Source organism: Semicossyphus pulcher, unplaced genomic scaffold, assembly GCF_022749685.1.
Source record: "Semicossyphus pulcher isolate SPU_LCO1_2020_fin unplaced genomic scaffold, fSemPul1.0.p SCAF_21, whole genome shotgun sequence".
NCBI lineage: Eukaryota > Metazoa > Chordata > Actinopteri > Labriformes > Labridae > Semicossyphus > Semicossyphus pulcher.
This window is the reverse complement of record NW_027211695.1, coordinates 4226879-4244955: the sequence shown is the minus strand read 5'-3', so window position 1 is coordinate 4244955 and position 18077 is coordinate 4226879. Positions and strand designations below refer to the sequence as shown.

The following is an 18077-nucleotide window of genomic DNA, read 5'->3' as shown; positions in this document are numbered from 1 at the left end:
CAACATTTATTTACATACGCCTTTCCCTTTGTGTGCGCTTCTACAGCTTACTGTTTGAAGTAGACAGCACAGCACACAGGGTTTGCACATTGATGAGGATCTATTGGAGCAGTTTGGTGGGGATTGGGTGGCTGCTGCCTTTGCCTCTCTCCCCAGGGTTGTTAAGGTGATAGGCACTTAATGGGTAGAGGCTTTGGATCGGACGGGAGGGGCTAGGTGGTGGTGGCGGGCAGCCAGCCACTCATTATAACAGGCATTCACGGCTGTACACAATGCCTTAATTAACCGCAATGCAGAGAGCGTAATGGTCAGGCTTCTACAATAAGCTGCTGCAGAGCTAAGACTCAAGCCGTATACATCTATCCTCCTATCTGTTTATCCCTCCATCTCTCTGTTTACCGTCCTATTAGGGCTGAGAAAAAATATCAGAATTTTCCCCTGCAAAACCTAATTAAAAGATAAATATTTAGTCGTTATTGATGAGGAATAATGATCATCCAATACCCATTGCAAGGCTGTCAGTGTTTTAGCATGGCAACAATTGCTAATTAGCGTCAGGCAGAAAGTACAGCTGAGGCTGACAGGAATGTGATTAGTTTTGCAGGTGTGTGTTCAGAAACATGGACTGTATATAAGAAGTGTGTGTAGCCACCATGAAGTCATCCACTGGTTTGCAGAGCAATGTTTTGAAGCCTCAAGTTTGACTATTTGGGCGTCGACATCTTGGATGAGAAGGTGGATCATTGTTGAGAGTTTGTGGTCCACATGGGACCAGAATTCACAAAATTAGCATCATGCTGTAATGAATACTTTAACGCAGCTATTGAGAGCATAAACCAAAGAACAACTGTCAGGCAAAGCTGGTGTTATTATTATAATATTTGGAATTGGCACCATAGCTGTGGAGAAAGTTGTTCAAACAGCTTGTGGTTTCGCCCACTCTACATTCCTACAACACCCAGCATGCATTGTGCCAGTCCCTCTGAAAGGCACGGCCCAACGGGGGCTTGGTTACATTGGGAAGTTATAGGTCTGCGCTAAAAGTCTGTTTGTTTTGTTCGTTCTTTTGACCAGAACAGTTTTTAAAACAAGAGTTCTACTAAATATATCTACAAACAAAACAAAAACAGAGGATCATGGCGTCCACCTGCGTTGTACCGAAGTCTAAGGAGAGCAAGAGGAAGAGAGACGCTGGAGTGAAATTCTACTGTTTTTTCCAATGAAGGAGATTGATCGCTGCAGGCAATGGCTCAGGGCCGTACAGAATCCAAAATATACCGGTGCATCGTCTGAAAAATCTCCGGGTCTGCAGTCTACATTTCAAACCTGACGATTTTGAACGAGACGTGAGGACGGAGATTAGCAAGTGTTTTACGTAGTCTGGCAGAGGTTTTCAAGGGCTTAGTGGAGAAGCGGATATCGTCCTCCAAAGGCACAGAGCGAAATTGCATTTTTTTCCTACCATAATGGCATTAGCTCCCCAGAATAGCATGATAGGACTATGGTTGGAAATCGATGAACTGGCCCTTTAAGTGAGATTTTTTTGGTCAACTTTTGGACAGTTTGTCTACTTTTTGCTCCCTGTTGGCTTCAAGGTAACTCTGTATTTGTTTCACTTTTAAAAGCAAGAGGCTACGTCCACTTCTTCTAAACATTCAGTGGTCATAAACCACTATATTGAACAAATTACAATTTACCCTGCAGAGGAGAGGAGAGGAGAGGAGTTGACCAAAGTTTTTACAGGTCATCCTGAGGGTTAATGGATATTCATGCATTAGTTGTTTAAATATTTTATTCTGAACCATAATGGCCAGTTTACCTCGCAGCCATGCTGTCAGAATGTCTTAACATACATATCATTTATTAACATATCAGTTAATGCTAATGACTGTCAGTATCAGAGGCTTAAACTAAATAGATTATGTGTTGTGGCATTGATCGAGCTGAAAGTCTGCACACTAATTCATGTGCTTCTTCTGCCTTTCTTTCTTAACATCATCCTTGTGTTGGCAGACATGCACTAGTTAGCATTAGCTACATGGCTACTGTCAGATTTACAAATGGCTCAGACTCCCATGGGTTCCCTTTCAACCAGAGATGACACCTCGTTAACAAACAGAAACCCAGATCAGCGGCCAGAGTCTGTTTTTAATCCCTTTCCTACATGCAAACGTTTCTATCTGAGATTGCTAAGAGACAGCTCGCCACCTGGAGTCATTAAAGTCCCATAAACTGCAGCAGGTCCATCTATATATCCATCCATCCCTCCCCAGAGATTAAAAGTTCTTTTAGTTCTGTACATTCCTCCGCCTAACTCTGTCAGTCCCTGTTACATTAAATCCATACAGTATGTTCTTATAAAGTCCATAGGGGAATATGAAATTCACAAAGTAGCACACAGTGCCCTCAAATTTGTCACAACAAAGCAGAGTAAAAATAGCTCTGGGTAATGAGGGGATATGCATAGAAGTGTGCAGGAAAGTTAGAGTGAAGAGACATATAGACGTGGAGGAGGACTCAGCAGTCACATATTGTACTTATAGTTGTTTGAATCCCAAGGCTAAGTTTCCAGAATTGATTGTAGAGGATTTTGTGTCTTATTCTGCTCTTCTCAAACTGAAAAATCGTGCTTCAGGACTGCCGCAGCTTGGTTGGTAAATCTCTTGTGCTACAGCCGAGAAATACAAAGTATCCCGCTTTTGATACTGTACTCTCTTCGCCGCTTAAAGTGGCTAAAAGAAGGTGGGCACGATTACTTCTGAAGGCATTATCGTCGACAATTAAACCCGCCTTTGGTTGGTTCACCCCGGGGTCTTAGTGGCTGATATCTTAGCAGCCGTCGTGGAGGAGGGAGAAGCGCTCTGACTTCAGTTTCCTCGCTGAATCATTGCGGTAATGACCCCTGCATGTCACAGCAGCATCTTGTGCAGCTTGAGGAGAGTGTTTATTTTTACATTTTTAATGCGCGGTGGAATGCAGGCCTCCCCCTCCTCCAAAAGTAGCTGGCAGGTGATCAATACGAAGGAAGATGCAGACTCCCTCCTACTGTATATCTCACACCGGCCTGTCATTTTCTCATGAGACTTTCCTCAGCACACAGTGATACAGTAGGAATCAGTTACATTAGCTTTGCCTGTTCAATTTGGTGATACAACTATTTGCTTGTGTTGTTTTCAGTTCAAATAAAGCTTTTCTAAGCAACTGCTTTTGAAGCGTTTAAGGTCACCGTTGTTTTAACTATATCATTAAACCAGATGCCGAATTTAAGTCATCTGAAATCAACCAGGGTGCCCGATCACGTGTCCTGGAAGCTTTCAATGTTCCGGACAAATGGGTAAAACTACGGTCAAATATTATCTACATTTATTAAGCGCAAAAACATTTGATAGGCAAGGCTATATCAACCCAATATAATTGGGTAGGGAAATTACTGAAGTGTCCCTACCAATAATTAGGTCCAAAAATTAACCGTATCACTTTCATCCTGCGGAGGAGTCGTGCACTTCACTACACGGAAATTCGTACAGCGGAACAAATGTCTCATGCTCAAATGACCACTTTATACGCAGCGTCCCTGCTGTCCACATGCACGCGCATTCTCTCTCTCCCTGAGGGAGCGCAGTTTGCTATACATACTAATATTAATTAATATATATTAATTGGGATATATTTCACTGTCATCACAGCGCTGGCATCTCGTGCCCTTGTAGCAACAGTGAGGGGGGCTGGTGCTGCTGACTCGTCCTCATCAGTAACGCCTGGATCCCACAGGATCCCACAGGATCAGTGTCCGGCGCGTTCTGTCTGCCCCGTGGTTCTGGTCCATCAGACGGCGTGAGCCCTCACCCACAGGAAGCGTGTCTGATCCGTAGCGCAGCAGAACGCTGACCCAAGCAGCTGGATTCGCGAGAGAATTGCGAAATCACGCGGTGTTTTATTTTGAAATGACCGGATGCTCTATGCTGTTTTCGTGTGTGACTTCCTGTTTGAAACGATCTGCTCTGTTCAGCTTGACGCGTGCTTGAAGCGGCCTCCGTCAAAAATAGACTCGGCGTGTATCTTTAGCGGCAGCAGCAGAGCAGAGAGACGCTTCTGGGACTCGCTGGAGACGGACAGCGGCGCGTGCTGTGGAATCACGAGCATTGACTTGTATGGGCACGATCGACTCCGGAGGTCGCGGCGCACACGGAACGCGCCAGAGTGGCATTTGAGGGTACATCCTTTGCCAAGGCAAGGCAAAGTTAAAGATGGCCATAGCTTGTCTGGTGTTGCCCATTCATTTTGGAAACGGAGGGATCTTTGCAGACTTGGCTTTGCAAATATGTAATGAACGCTAAAAGCTTTACCTTACATTGATGGCGGCTAACCTCGAAGCCCCTTTGGATGTCCTGTCTTTGCCGAAGGTTGTCTCAAAAACAGATATTTTTAAAGTGAAGCTGTAAAACCTAAAAACCTTGTGAAAGATGAACACTGAAAGGTCTTTTTATTAAGACTCTTTTGTCATCTTAACAGTCTGCCATGCTGATGATCCTGCGCTGCTCTGTGAACAATGATGTGGCTAAAACACAAAAGTGCAGGGATTCAACTGAAGTACCATTTTTGGGGCAGCCCTACAATAAAGTTACAAGAAATCCTCCCTATTAAAGAAAGACTGATTTTTTCTTTCTTTCTTCTGTGCTGGCCACAGGGCAGCTCCTGTGTTATCTATCCAAAGCCTATGAGAGTGAGACGATAAAGAAAAAAGTGGTTGGACAGGGAGTGAGAGAATGGGGACATGAGAGATGACAGGAGCAAGGGAGGATGACAGACGAGCAGGACAGAGAAAGAGCGGGGCCCGCATGAGGATAGAATGTCAAAGAGACAGAGCGAGGGCATGGAGGGAGTGGATGACGGGCTTGATAAGAAAGAACAAGAGGAATAACGCAGTTGGAGACGGTGGCTGAGGGAGAGAAAGACATACAGTAATGCACACTAGTGGGATAGTAGAAGGAACAGAAGCGAGCGAGTGAGACGAATAGCAAAGGAAGGCAAAAAGAGATACAGGAAAGCACACTGAAGGGCTTACCATGTAGAGGACATGAGTCACCTCTACTTTCCCACCCTCATTCTCAAATGCAGTCATCTAATCACACGGTTAAGCCTGTGATTGTGAGTGGTTGATAAAATGTAGCTGCTTTCATCCGAGCCTTGACTTCCTGCCGCTGTTGTTTGACCAGGAAAGATGCTCGTACAGAGGAGGAGGGTATACTTTTCCTTTTCCGTGAAGGATTGAAAAGAAAACTTGAGCTAGTTAGAAAATAGGCCTTGTGTATTTAAAAGTACAGATTGGTGACTTATTGTGTCACTATAATGGTACTTCCCCAGCTTGCCATGGTGGGGAGGCTTGTGTGCTTCCATGACTCTGATTGCAGCACCGGCGGGGGTCATACCCTCAAACGGGTTCAACCAAGCCGGGCAGGTTTCAGGGTAGAGGCCGCCAGATTGGGGTTGAGCGTGGGGCTAACACCTCCACCCCGTAAAACACCATCTTGTTACAGAACCTACGACGAATGCTAAAACCACGGGCCCGACAGTAGACTCGAGCTAACTCAATGGCATTATGACCACCCGGCATTAAAGCGTCCAACAGGAAGTCAGGAGTGCGATGGACAGTCTACTTGGGCCCAAAACAAATATCCGCCTAGAAGCGTTGAATGTCCGCACCATGTGTGAGACATCTGAACTCGCCCAGGTCATCAGTGAGCCAAAAACAACCGGGCGGAGAACTGTGATCTCGGAAGTGAAAACAGCAAACCTAACTTGGGGCGAGGCACAACATGCTGCACAGGGTAGGACCAGATGGAAGCAGATTGTTGCAGCCTTAAAAGAGGATTAAGTACGTAAGTGTTGCTAGTATTTTGTAACAGTTGGCATTAAAGGAAATCCTCTGTCTATCTGTAATTAACACTTTGTACTCTTAACGTTTATTGCGGAAAATACTGGAAAATATGACATCACAAAAAGATGTCTGACAGTTAGGAAACTGGGATTGTGAACAGAACCCCAAGTTAGTAACTGATCAAGGCAACAGTAGACCAAACCAACAGACTTTTCGCTTAACCCTAACCCTATTTATAAGGCATCACTTCCTGTGTGCATGAGGATTTTGCCAATGAAAGATCCATCCTCAGATTTAAAAGGCTTTATCTGTTGGGTACAGATTGCATCACTCCTCCTGTCTGATGTCAGTGACCACTAGAGAGCAGGACTCTATTTAGATGACTTCTTCAAGCAAAAGTAAGCTGCCCTAAAAGCTGCAGCAGAAACAGGAGTAATAGCAAGTTTCCGGTTGCAGCTTCGCATCGATGCACCGTCCTCTTCTGCTTTTTTTAAAATCTAAACAGAGAGAAACGGCTTGTCTCAGATGAGCTGTGGTTGGTAATTACAAGCTGAGCCGAGCCAAGCCGGGGGAGTGGGCTGGGCTGGGGCCACGCTCGGCTTGCTAATGCACAGATTGCTTGTCGGGGGCTGAGAAATAATGGCTACATGTATGCTACAACCTCCATGTAGGTGGAGAGGAGGGGAGGGGATGGTGGCTTGATAACGCGCTCTCACCAGGTTGAACCCCTCCCCTGGCTGTGAGAAATGAAGGAGGAGGTGTTTGTCAAAGGGAGATTGGAGGAGGGGGTCAGGAGGGGTATGGATGATCTAAGTTTACGCCACCTGCAAGGTGGGGATATGAAAAGGACTTCAGCTAGATGGAGCTGTATCTTTCTCCCTCTGCCGTCATCATTACGCCTCTCTCACACTCCTTTCACTGCTGTTATCTCACAGAGAGGAAGGATGCCATATGGTTGTGTGAGGAGCTTCTATCTGAAACTCTTAGCCGAGTCGCAGGGTGGGAGGGATGGCCCAGAATTCACCTCTGTCAATTCACTGCTTTGTAATGTGCAGAACAGAAAGTTGGACCATTTGCACGCACAGCCTTTGAGGGGTTTGTGGCCGCAAATCCTTCATGCGCCTGCAGAGTTTCTAGCATGTGTATATACAAACAAGAAGTCCATCCCATTTCCATTTTTACTCTATGCCGAAAAAAAAGAACAAGAGAGGAGGAAGTCGAAGAAGGAGCACGATTGGGATGGGGGTGGATGCTGACAAAGTCGATTATAAAGCGCTCCCAAGTTATCTCCTCGGCACAAGGCTCTCTTTGGTAATTAAGTGCATTTTGCTTTTTTTAGTCCTCAGAAGTTGGGCCGGTTTGGGTAGAACACTATGAATTAATTGTGTTTGACAATGGAGATGAGGGGCCAAATGCAGCATGAAGCCGGATTCAAAGCCTTGTGAGGCAGCTCGGAGCCCCGAGGTCCTTGAAGGCAGCTGAGGTCGCAGAGAGTCTGACGGCTCTGACTCTCGAGATAGTAAATTGGATTAAATCATATGTGAACTTCTCTCTGATCTTATATCTGTATTCGGATCTTTTATCTCAGGTGATACAGTGGTTAGGTAGGTACACTCCTCTCTCCTTTTATTCACTCCAGCTGTGACTGCGCTGTATTTAGGCTATTTCATGGTTGGGGACCATGAAATAACAGTAAAGTGTCCTTTCTTTCTCGCTGCGGAGCTGCTTTCCTCGCAGCCACTTCTCCACTCATGAGCAAGCACGTTAAAATTCAGGCCGTTTCCCCTCCAACTTCCCTCAAACATGGCCGCAATAGTGCAGCGAGATCAAATGAGAAAACAAGATAGTAACTCAGCGGGATGCAAAGCTCATCATGGGGCGGCTGAAAGACGAACGGATTTGCTCTGATGCAAGAGAATCACTGAAATGAAGCTGGGGATCACGAAGAGCAGATCTGGACCAGCGCCTGGCCTGGAGAGTTTGATTTGGGCTCTGGCCCCGCACCAAGTGGGAGGTTTGATTGCTTTTGATTAGGGAATGGGGGGAGCTCACACCAGTCCATTAAACACTGAACATTAAACCTGGTTCTCAAGCTTGCTTTTTGAGGCCGCAGAGACCCGGCGTTGTAGTACTCCTCCTCCCTTCCTCCGTGTAGCTCAGCTAAGAGCTTGATTGCAGTACTGCTGGAGAGCTGCAGCCGGAAAATCTCCTCGCCAGAGGAAAATATAAAGCCCCAATTCTTTACGAAGCTTTATCCACTTCCTTGTTCATCTGCTAAAAGGAGAAGCTAAGGGAATTGATTCTTGCTGGTTATTTGTAATCTTTATTTTCCAGAGGAGCTCCCTGATGAGATCAGGAAGCCGCAACACATTTTTATTGTTCCTAAAGAAACAGGATACACCGACCTGGGATGATGCTTGCCAAGTTTTTATTGAAGCCTGGCATCAACGGTCAAGAAGAAACAAAGCAGAATAAGGGGCAGGAAGGGAGGAGAACGAGCAGAAAACCTCGGATGACAGACCCATCACCAAGCGAGAGAAAAAGGGGGACACATCTGAACAAGTTTTGGCTGGGATAGAACTGTTGAAAACTTTTGGCACTTTGATTTTTACCCTCCATTGGCTCCCTGTAATGGCTGCCATTTTGGATTTAGTCAGCAGGCACAGAGTCGGACAGAGATGCTCACTCTGATCTGCCTCACATACAGCAGCCCAGATAGGATAAAGGCTTCAGAGTGAGACGCAGTGCCACAGCGCAGCTCTCCCCTAGGACACTGACGGCTCCAGTGACTTCCTTTAATTCCCAGTGTGATGAAAATACTGATTTGTGAGCGATTTGGGGGACTTTTTTTTGTGCACAAGTCTTGCGATTAATGGTGCTATTGTAGTACCAATGATATCTGGAAGATGGGGAGGTTTTCCATGAGATTGTACAGAATTGATGAAGCAGTAAAGGCGCTTGCAGAGGAGACCCACAGGGCATTAGTGTCATAAAATCAGCAGAACATGGAACCCCAAACCCGGTACTTGTAACTCAGCCTGGACCATTACAGGTGAATGATCCAGACTGTTTACCAAACCCAAGTCCATACACCGTTCACCCTGCATAGAAAACCACACATAGAATACATTGCAAACATGTTTCTTACTGGTGAAAACAATAAATGTTAAAGGGACCTTCATTTATGTCTCCAAACACAGTTTGTGTCAGAGATCCAGTCTTTTTTTTCAATTTGGCGTTCAGTTATTTTCTTCGTTTTAACCCTCTGAGTTTTGCGTGACATGGAAGTGGAGACAAGGGGGAAGAAAAGTTAGAGATTTGTGTCTTTTAGAAGGATTTAGAACTTTGTTAGCTTTTCGTTTAGTGTTTGTCCCAAGCGATCGCCGCAACCTGTCCAAGTTCTTCCAAATGTGGACATCGAGGTCCGAAAGGTCGAGATGATTTATAACATGGTTAGAACTGAGGGCTCTCGGAATTTGCCGCCAGCAAGAGGGAAAGCTGGAAAAGGTTCAAATGGTTGAATTCACGGGGTAGCGGTGGAAGGCAGGGGGGATCGTGGGAGAAGCCCTCAGTAGTTAGTGTGGGTGGAGTTTGATTTGCTGTTAGGTGGTTAGATTCTGCTTAGAGGTTTCTTCGCTAGCAGCTTCCTTATCAAAGCAACAAACAGCTTTAACCCTTTGAGCTCGATAAATGTCCGCTAATCCCCTCATTATCTAGACTGAAGGCTCAAACATGCAGTAAGTATCTTAGTATCCTCAAAAAGCCCTTCGCCTCTTTCGCACTTGACATGTGCACGAATGTCTTTAACGAACCAATCAAATTAACAAATAAGAAACCTTGCACATGTTTCTGATCAAAGCCCTCACTTGAGATTTGAAGGGTATTCTTTGTTTATTTCGCTTTCCTACTTTTCTCCCAGTGCTGTCATCTTAATGATTGCATGGCTGCAGCCTCATTTCAAACTATAGAAGAAAGAGAATAATACATTCAGTTTCAAACTCATTCTCTTTAGAGCTTCATAGCATGCACAAATCATTTTCTAAGTGGGTAAGTCATTTTTTATTGATCCACTTTTTCATTCAACTTTTATCTTCCAAGTCTTTTTTTTAATTCTGATTTGTGTCCTAGCTTCCCGCTGCAGAAGCGGAGGAGTCAGTTCGTATGAGCTGGAGATGAATGCAAGGAATGTTTTGTTTCCATGAAATAAATATGCATGCCCTTCATTTATCCTGGTTGCCTGTTGCATGAATTCTTTATTTTGCTCTCGGCGACAAATGTTATGTTTTAGATTCATCCTTGCATGCATACTGTTTCCAAGGAGCCCCTGGACGCTAATTAGTTACTAATGATTGAAACTCTATCTATGATAATCTCCTTTGCAACTAGAAAAGATGACGCAAACCGAGCTATCTCTGTCTCTTTGGACCTTCGCATAATCTACAACAAAGCATTTAGTTTACGCAAATATGCACTGCAAAATTAATTACTCAGCTCATTAAGCTGTGTTTATTCCTCTTTTGTTTTTTAAGAATCAACCACCTTCAGCAGCACAAACACACGGCACAAGACAAAGACAAAGAGGTTGGGACATTTGGCACTCAAAGGGTTAAAGAATCATAGCTTTGATGCGACCACATTCGGCACGAGCCGTGCCTCAGGTCGGGCGGAGAATCGCGCCCACACGCTGCAATGAATACTGAGGAAATACTTCAACAGTCCCTTTAACTTTTAGTGACTTTCATGGGGGTTTCTTTCCTTAAAAATTCAGTGACAAAGTCTTTTTTTTTTGTTTTCATGAGTGATTAAATATAGTCAACATTCAGCCAACAAAAGACACAGGAAAGAAGCAATAGGCTGTTGTGGTCAGGTTATTAGGGGGTTATGTTGGGTTATTTGGGGGGTTATTCCTCTGAAGAGATGCAGCCCCAGTTAAAGGTGCTTTAGATATGGTCCCCTTGACATGCAAATGAATAAAAATTATAATTGAATTTTAAACATGTTAAAGTCTAAAACTCAGACAGATGTATGAATGAAAACAAAGTTAATTTCCCAAAGATGCCTGATGTCCATGTTGGTTTCCAGACACAAATTTTTGTCATGATTTTTTGGATTAAAGGGGACTTACAGTTCTGCTACAGAGCCAAATCAAATTCACCCCGTTGCGTGGCACTGCACCTCTTCCAGAGTGGTGGTTAACGGTAGGTTAGGCGGTGAGATCATTAGTGGAGTTAAAGGGATTTTATTACCTTTGTCGAGTAGCCACTCGTCAACTACCCGACCGAGTCGGTATGGGATTCTTTGTCTAGCAATAGCCAGGCGCTCATTATCAAAGTTCCCTTTAAGAAATTTGGAGAAGACAAATTAAGAGACGTTACAAAAAGAATCTGGAAGCTGAAAGGTTAGAGGTTAGAAGGGCAACATGGCAAAAGTTTAGCAAGTTATGTACTTTAAATCAGCTTTAGTTAGGACAGGAAGAACTTGAGGATGTGTTTTTGGGCTGGTTTGTTTGGTTAGACATGTTAAAATCATTCTAGTTACCTTGTGTTTAAGTGTTTTATTTATTTACTTACAAGTTAAACAGATTTATGAATTATTTAGATATAGCATGATTGCATTTGTAGAAGTGCGGATGCAGTTAGCTAGAATCGCACACAGTACCAGCAAAAACAGCATTACTACATTTGAATGGATAAGGCAGGAAACACATCTCAGTATCAGCAGTAAAACATTTCACATGAGCATCACACAGTACTTAAACACATTTCATGGTTGTTTCAAGGAAGACATATTTGAGTTCCCATTGCAAGCGTTTGTGATTAGAAAATCACCACCTCATGAATCAGACAACAGCATGGCATCACTTCACTCTGAAAACGACTACTTCAACCAAAGCGAAAAGGATTTCGGGAAACTGTCAGCACTCAGGTTCATTCAGGTTTTTTTTCCTCATGCATTAATTGAGCACTTCTCAGTGGCACTTGGCAATTAGCATCACTTCATCAGCGTGTCAAAGAAGTTTCATCGCCGCTGTGCAAACTTATTATCCCTCACTTCACTTCAATCAACCTCGGGGTCATGCTGCGTACATCTCCGACGCTGCCAATGGAGACGGAGCTGGAATTAGGGGAGACGAGGGCTGATGGTGGCCGGGCTGGGGGTTTGATGAAGTGTAAGTTGGCAGCAATGTCAGAGGCTTAATTAGGAGTTATTGTCTATGTCAAAAGGCAATCTTTGCAGATTATAGGCTAAAAATCAGGCAGCTATTACTCGCACAGTGATTCCCCAAAACGGGGTCAGGGAATCCCCAGGCGTCCTTGAGGGGGGGACAAATTTCTGAGGGCGTTTCTAGAAAATGAAGAACATGCTATTATCACTAAAATTAGCTACAAATGATCCACCAACAAGCTCATGTTTAAAGTGTATTTAAAGTGTAATTACAACATTACAAGAGCACAAAGGTACCAGAATCAGCCACTGCTCTCTTCAAAGCCACCAGACTTCATTGACAAAAACAGCAATTTTTCCTTGAGTTGCTGGCCCAAAGGTTACTCAGTGGTAGAGTCGGTCATCTTTCAGTCGGAAGGTTCGATCCCCAGCTCCCTCAGTCTACATGTCTACATACTACTTGCTCCCTGTGGCCCAGCCAAGACTGATTGACAGTTGGGTACTTTACATAGCAGCCTCTGCCATCGGTGTTTGAATGGGTTAATGTGACATGTAGTGTTAAAGCAGCTTTGAGTGGTCGCACGACTAGATGGTGCGATGGTGACGTCATTTTGAGCCTGAGTTACGCAGTAGAGATCGGCGTGTGGAGCCGCCGTAGCCACATCCGCTAACCAAAACACATGCTTAAATCACCATAAAAAACAGCAAGGATCCCGCACGCTGGTTTATTTAACAGCAGAACAGCTTCTTGTGTTGGTCTGAAGCAGACGTTCACAGATATGGAACCTTCAATGACCTCTCGCCGTTCCTCCTCTACTCTGCTAATCTGGAACAGATCAGCTGCAGGAGCCGTATTCGTCAACAGAGCTGTCAATCATCCTTTTTACAGCATCAAATAACTAATTAAAAATAAACTCGTCAGAATTTTGATTTTATAGTTTGACTCATGTCCCATCTGTTAACATGGAGGAGGCGGGCTTTATGACCTATACTGCGATAGAGAGGGTTTGGCTTCACTGTTCGGGAGCTGTCATGTCGTCCATCTTTTTACACAGTCTGTGGTAGACCAGCAGCTCCCGTGTTTTGGGGAGTAAAATCGAAGGCGTCTGTCTGGTTTCTCTAATGGCTGGTTCTGTAAAAAAAAGGATCTTCCCTTAACAAAATGCTCTTTCTCTGCAGCAAACCTTTCAGCAATAATGTTCGAATAACAATCTGAGCCTGTAAGTGGCAAGAAGCACTTTTAGTTTGCAACCATCACAGCCAGTTTTGTGGCTACCAGCTAAAGCAATTGAAACTTTTTGCACTTCATTTAGACTTAAAGACTTAAAAATACCAGTATACCCCTTTAAACCCCCCCAACTATCCAAAGCACTAAAAAACAAACACACAAGATTCCTCTGAGTCTCACTGTAAAGCCAAAATGCACCGGCTTGCTTTGAAATAGATGTTCTTGTTATAAACAGTAGCTACGTTTTCCTCCAAAATCAACACTGAACAAAAAAGTCTCTGACAGAACAAAACTGCCGGCTTACAACAGAAACATTTGACAACCAATTGTAAAGCTGTGATGAAACTGTCTGCAGAGAGAGACGCGCGCTTAAAACCGAAGGAGAGTTTGGGACCAACATCTAAACAGTAAACAGGAGACGCTCTGAAGTACATCCTAACTAGTATACTTTGATTTCGCCTCCCCCCACTTCTCTGTGCTGCTGCAGTGATCTAAAATAGACCACCTCTCAGCTCTGTAGTACCTACTTCCACTCCCCAGGGGTCTCTCTACCCACGCCTGCCTGCCTGCCTGCGCAATCATGCCTCACACAGGCTGAGGAGGAGTGCGTGAATGTGCGTACTGTATATGAGCAAACACTTGTTTTTGCATGGTAAAAAAAGGGGGGACCACCATGAAAAAGATGGTGAGAATTAAAGTAAGAAAGGCACAGGCGGAAGGATGGGATGAATGCTAGTTGGCAGATAGAAGGATGGAGAAGCATATAGCAGCATGAGCATGTAAGAGTAGGTGGTTCCAGCGTACTATATGACTCAGTGTCATTCATATGCAGCACCTGTAGCTCTCTGTGTGCCGAGAGCTGACTCACAGCAGCAGGAAATGACAGACGAGGCGGTTAAATTGTTCTAGATGTTTTGATCCGTCCATAATATATATAATAGCTGGTAATTTCGTTTTTTATTGCCTGCAATAATTCCTCAATTAACCCTACAGGGGGTCGGGAAAAAACCCGAAAGGTGCAGCCTTTTTTCCCCTCCTATTTTCCCCCTGTACTTTTTAGCGATTTGGAACTGTAGTGCAAACTGTTCTAAATTAAGAGCATTTCATGTTAGTGGCACCAATTACATGCATGTGTTCACATTGCACTTAAGATTAGCTAGGTACTACTCTGCCTTCTGGAAAGGCAGTGCAGCAATTACAGTGCACCACACACACACACACACGAGTGAATCGACATGGGCACTCTGCAGCAATCACTGAATTAGGGAAGGAGAGAGGGATGCTGCATGTACGGTGAGAGGAGAGGGAACGATGGATAAAAAAGAGAGAGGGGTGTGGTGGCTGTTGAGAAAAATAACAACACGGTGAAAGAGAAATAGTGGGAGGCAGCAGTCCTTAGTGAGATGAATCAATCCTGCTTGTTCTTCTCCTCCCGCTGCAGCTGCTCTCCCGTCCCCAAATCCTGACTTAGCCTCCTCCTCCTTCCTGCTTTCTTTTCTGAATCACACCGAGGAAGCCACGGCCAGTAACGCCATCCTACGAAGGCTCCATTTTATCACGGTGATAATACATGTCAACTGGAATGACGTCCCTCTAGTGGCAGCCGTTTGAAACTGCAGCAAGGAAAGGAAACGGTAACCCTTCCGCCTCCCTTTATGGAATGTTTCCCTCCTTTTTCGCCTCCATTACTCTATTCTAATCCCTTTTTCCCGTCTTACTCACTTATTCATTCCCTCCCTCCCCTCCAACTACTCGTCTTCTCCGCTTGTCCTTCCCTTGTTCTCAAACGATCATTCATCCACACTTCATTCTGTCCTTTTTCTTACCCTCCTGCCAGAGTCCATTTCCATGCCCCATTCTCTCCTTGCACCTTTACTCCCTTGTCGCCCAACTCCCCCTTTTCCATTATTTCTTCTCCATCATTTGCTCCCTTCTTCCTCCATCTATGTCCTACTTTACTTTTGCTCTCTAATTTCTTCCCTCCTTTGCCATTACAACCGGTATTTATTTGTAATTTGTTTCTTCCCAGTTTCTCCTCATTTGCCCCCTTAAATCACTGTTTTTGTTTTGTTTACCTGCCCTTCATTTTATCCCTCCATCCTTCTTAATTGCCTGCTAACAGAGCGGCTATATTTCTAGGAGATTAAATGTGGCACAGGCGCGTCGCCTGCCTAAGTGTGTAGTGGGGACAGTTATAAATACTGAGAGTGAAGCGTGTGTACAGTATGCAAATGTCTGTGTATCCTCCTGTTCCTGGGAAACACTCCACTCCATCCAGTGAGTGATAACTTAAAAACTGAAGGAGGAATGAACAAACTAAGTGTTGTGTATCTAATCAGAACAAATCAGTGGACATTGGGGAGAAGAATGGTGGAGACTAGAATGATTTAAAGTTTAAAAAATGTACGTCGAGCCACAACAAAGTTCCGTCGGACAGGTTTTTATGTGATCTAAACACAGAAAATCTAAATTCCACTGCGTCCTGCCTGTTTGTTTGTATCTGTTTGCGCTCCACTCCTCTGAGAAATAAGTCATTCTAAATGAAACTCTGAAACTTTCCCCTTCCTCTCTCCTCCCCACCAGCTGAAGCCTGCTCTGCATGAGAATGGAGGGGGATAGATTAAACAGCTGGGCCCTTGTCTTCTCCCTCGCCGCCATTATCGCGCTCGCGCCGCTCCCAAGACTATTCCCTTCCGCTTGATGTGAGAGACGGTGAAACAATGCTATTGAACCTGGCGCTCAAGGAAATCTGATATACAAGAGAGGGAAAATAAACCAAATAAATCAAAGAGCGGCTGAGCTGAGCTGCTGAAACAGATATTTGTCTTTAATAGGCGACCTTGACTAACCGACATCAATGGCTTCCATATACTTCGTGAGTGGTGGGATCCTACCAATTAGGGAGAGAGTGTGATGATACTATTGGTTGCATTGACAGCATCACAGCAAAATTGCTGCATATGGATGCAGTAAACTGGATTGAAGCCGCTTGATGGATACAATGAAACTGCAGCTCAAACAGACATTACAAGTAAAACAGAACGGCAGCACTTTGCGTCCACATCCTCACTCAGAGCCGAGCCGAGCCTGACCTAGCTCACAGGCGGTCAAATTAGACACCGGTCAATCTCAGATGGCTGGAAATGACAGTAAAGCTAACTCAGACACAGTTCTTGCTTCTGTAGGTCACACAGAGACATCACAATTAATTTCAGTCGGTTTCATAACCAGCAAAAAAACTCCTCACAGGAGCTTCAACTTTTCAAAGTACTTTTTTTGTAGGTCCTGATGACGTTTGTGCGCGGTAAACAGAGCGAACATTTAAAACGATACGAATCATTCTTCATTTAAAAACCTCAAACATGGGCTGAAGACACGGAGAATCGTCTTCCTTCTCTGCCGTAGCCATCATTACCGCCACTAAATGAACTGTCTGGTCCTGGGTTACAGGTACTCCAACCTTTTTTCATCTGAGAGCGACTTTAAAAAAATGAAAGTGCCCACCTTCATTGTCATAAATCTGGCTAAACAGGCTAATGGCACCGAACTCCTCACGTAAGCTCAACTAGCATACGGCATAGCTGACCCGACCTGTCAATGGAGGTTGCTGCATCGTTGCTGTGATTGGTTAGGTTCAGACAAACTTGCCAAGAGCATCACCGTTTTTTTATTGACAGCTGATCGGCCTGTCCTATTATTTTGTTTGTGTATTTGATTGAATTGAAGTGGGAAGAAGCTTTCAAGGTACATTTATTGTCGTCGTATTCTTTGTGCAGAGTCTGTGAACTTCGCGAGCTACCTGTTGGAGTCCCCCGAATTATACAAACCACACGCAGAACGACACGAACAGTTTGTCTTTTGGATTTTAGAAAAGAGAAGAAGATTCATCAGCCGATTTCAGAGCAAACGTAGCGAGAAACAAGAACATTCATACAAATGTAGCGGAGTCAGAAGTACGATATTTGGCTTTCAAATGTAGTGGAAGAACAGATACTCAAATAATGTACTTAAGTGCAAGTAAATTTACTGTTACTGTCCACCCCTGCACATGACCAACTCATGAGACACAACTTACAAAATAAACTTTGCAGATGACGGACACTAAAATAAATGATCTATTATATCTGGAATTCTCTTAAGCAAAAGGCACACTGTATAACTGCTTGTCATATGGGCAAAAAGCCTGTGTATTGTAAATGTAGGTAAATAAGAATTGCTTATTTTGAACAGAATGTAAGCCATGTATGAGCTAAACCCAGCAGACTGTGAGGATGTAAACATGGGAGGCATGACACTTATCCACACTGGACATGTGCATGTGGGCAGCCAGCACGCCTGCGGCTCTCGACCCCCCCGAGGCTCTGAACGTCCACCCTGAAACACGGGTGTTGTCTCCACTCTGGAAGCCAGAAGCCTGTCTGTCCTCCCCGTGTTCGGCGCCTGGAGCATCGGCTGGATGAGCAGCCATGATGGGGCCTGTCCTCGGCAGGTATCACAGCTGCTGAGCTGGGGGCAGGGCAAGGGCACGCTGCCTGACTGGCACCTCAGGGAGACACAAAGCAAGGTGGAGGACGAGCAGGAGACCTGCGTGCCGTGCTTCGAGGGTAGAGTGTCTGTTTCTACGTCTGGATTCTAGTATCCTGATAATCCAGCATATGAATCACACACTGTTCGGCCTCGCTCTCTGTCTCCTTCTGTATCAGCGTACATGTGCACGTCTGTGTGAGCACATGTGAGTGTGCGGAGACTCTCCAAGCAGCCAACTGTATATCATGTAGCTCTGCAGGCAGCCAGATGCCCTTGTAC

At 44.7% G+C, this 18077-nt stretch overlaps 1 protein-coding gene across 11 annotated transcripts in view; it reads right to left on the bottom strand.

The window, feature by feature from the left end:
- nrxn2b (neurexin 2b) overlaps window positions 1-18077 on the bottom strand; it is a 699408-nt gene that overhangs the window by 26932 nt on the left and 654399 nt on the right. For 8 of the 11 annotated variants that reach the window (XM_069671763.1, XM_069671760.1, XM_069671756.1 and 5 more), the window contains one exon: window positions 11125-11214. The exons of the other annotated variants lie outside the window; for them this stretch is intronic. In XM_069671763.1, the coding sequence (XP_069527864.1) occupies window positions 11125-11214 (90 nt within the window). The remainder of the gene's footprint in view (window positions 1-11124; window positions 11215-18077) is intronic. 11 annotated transcript variants of the gene reach the window in all.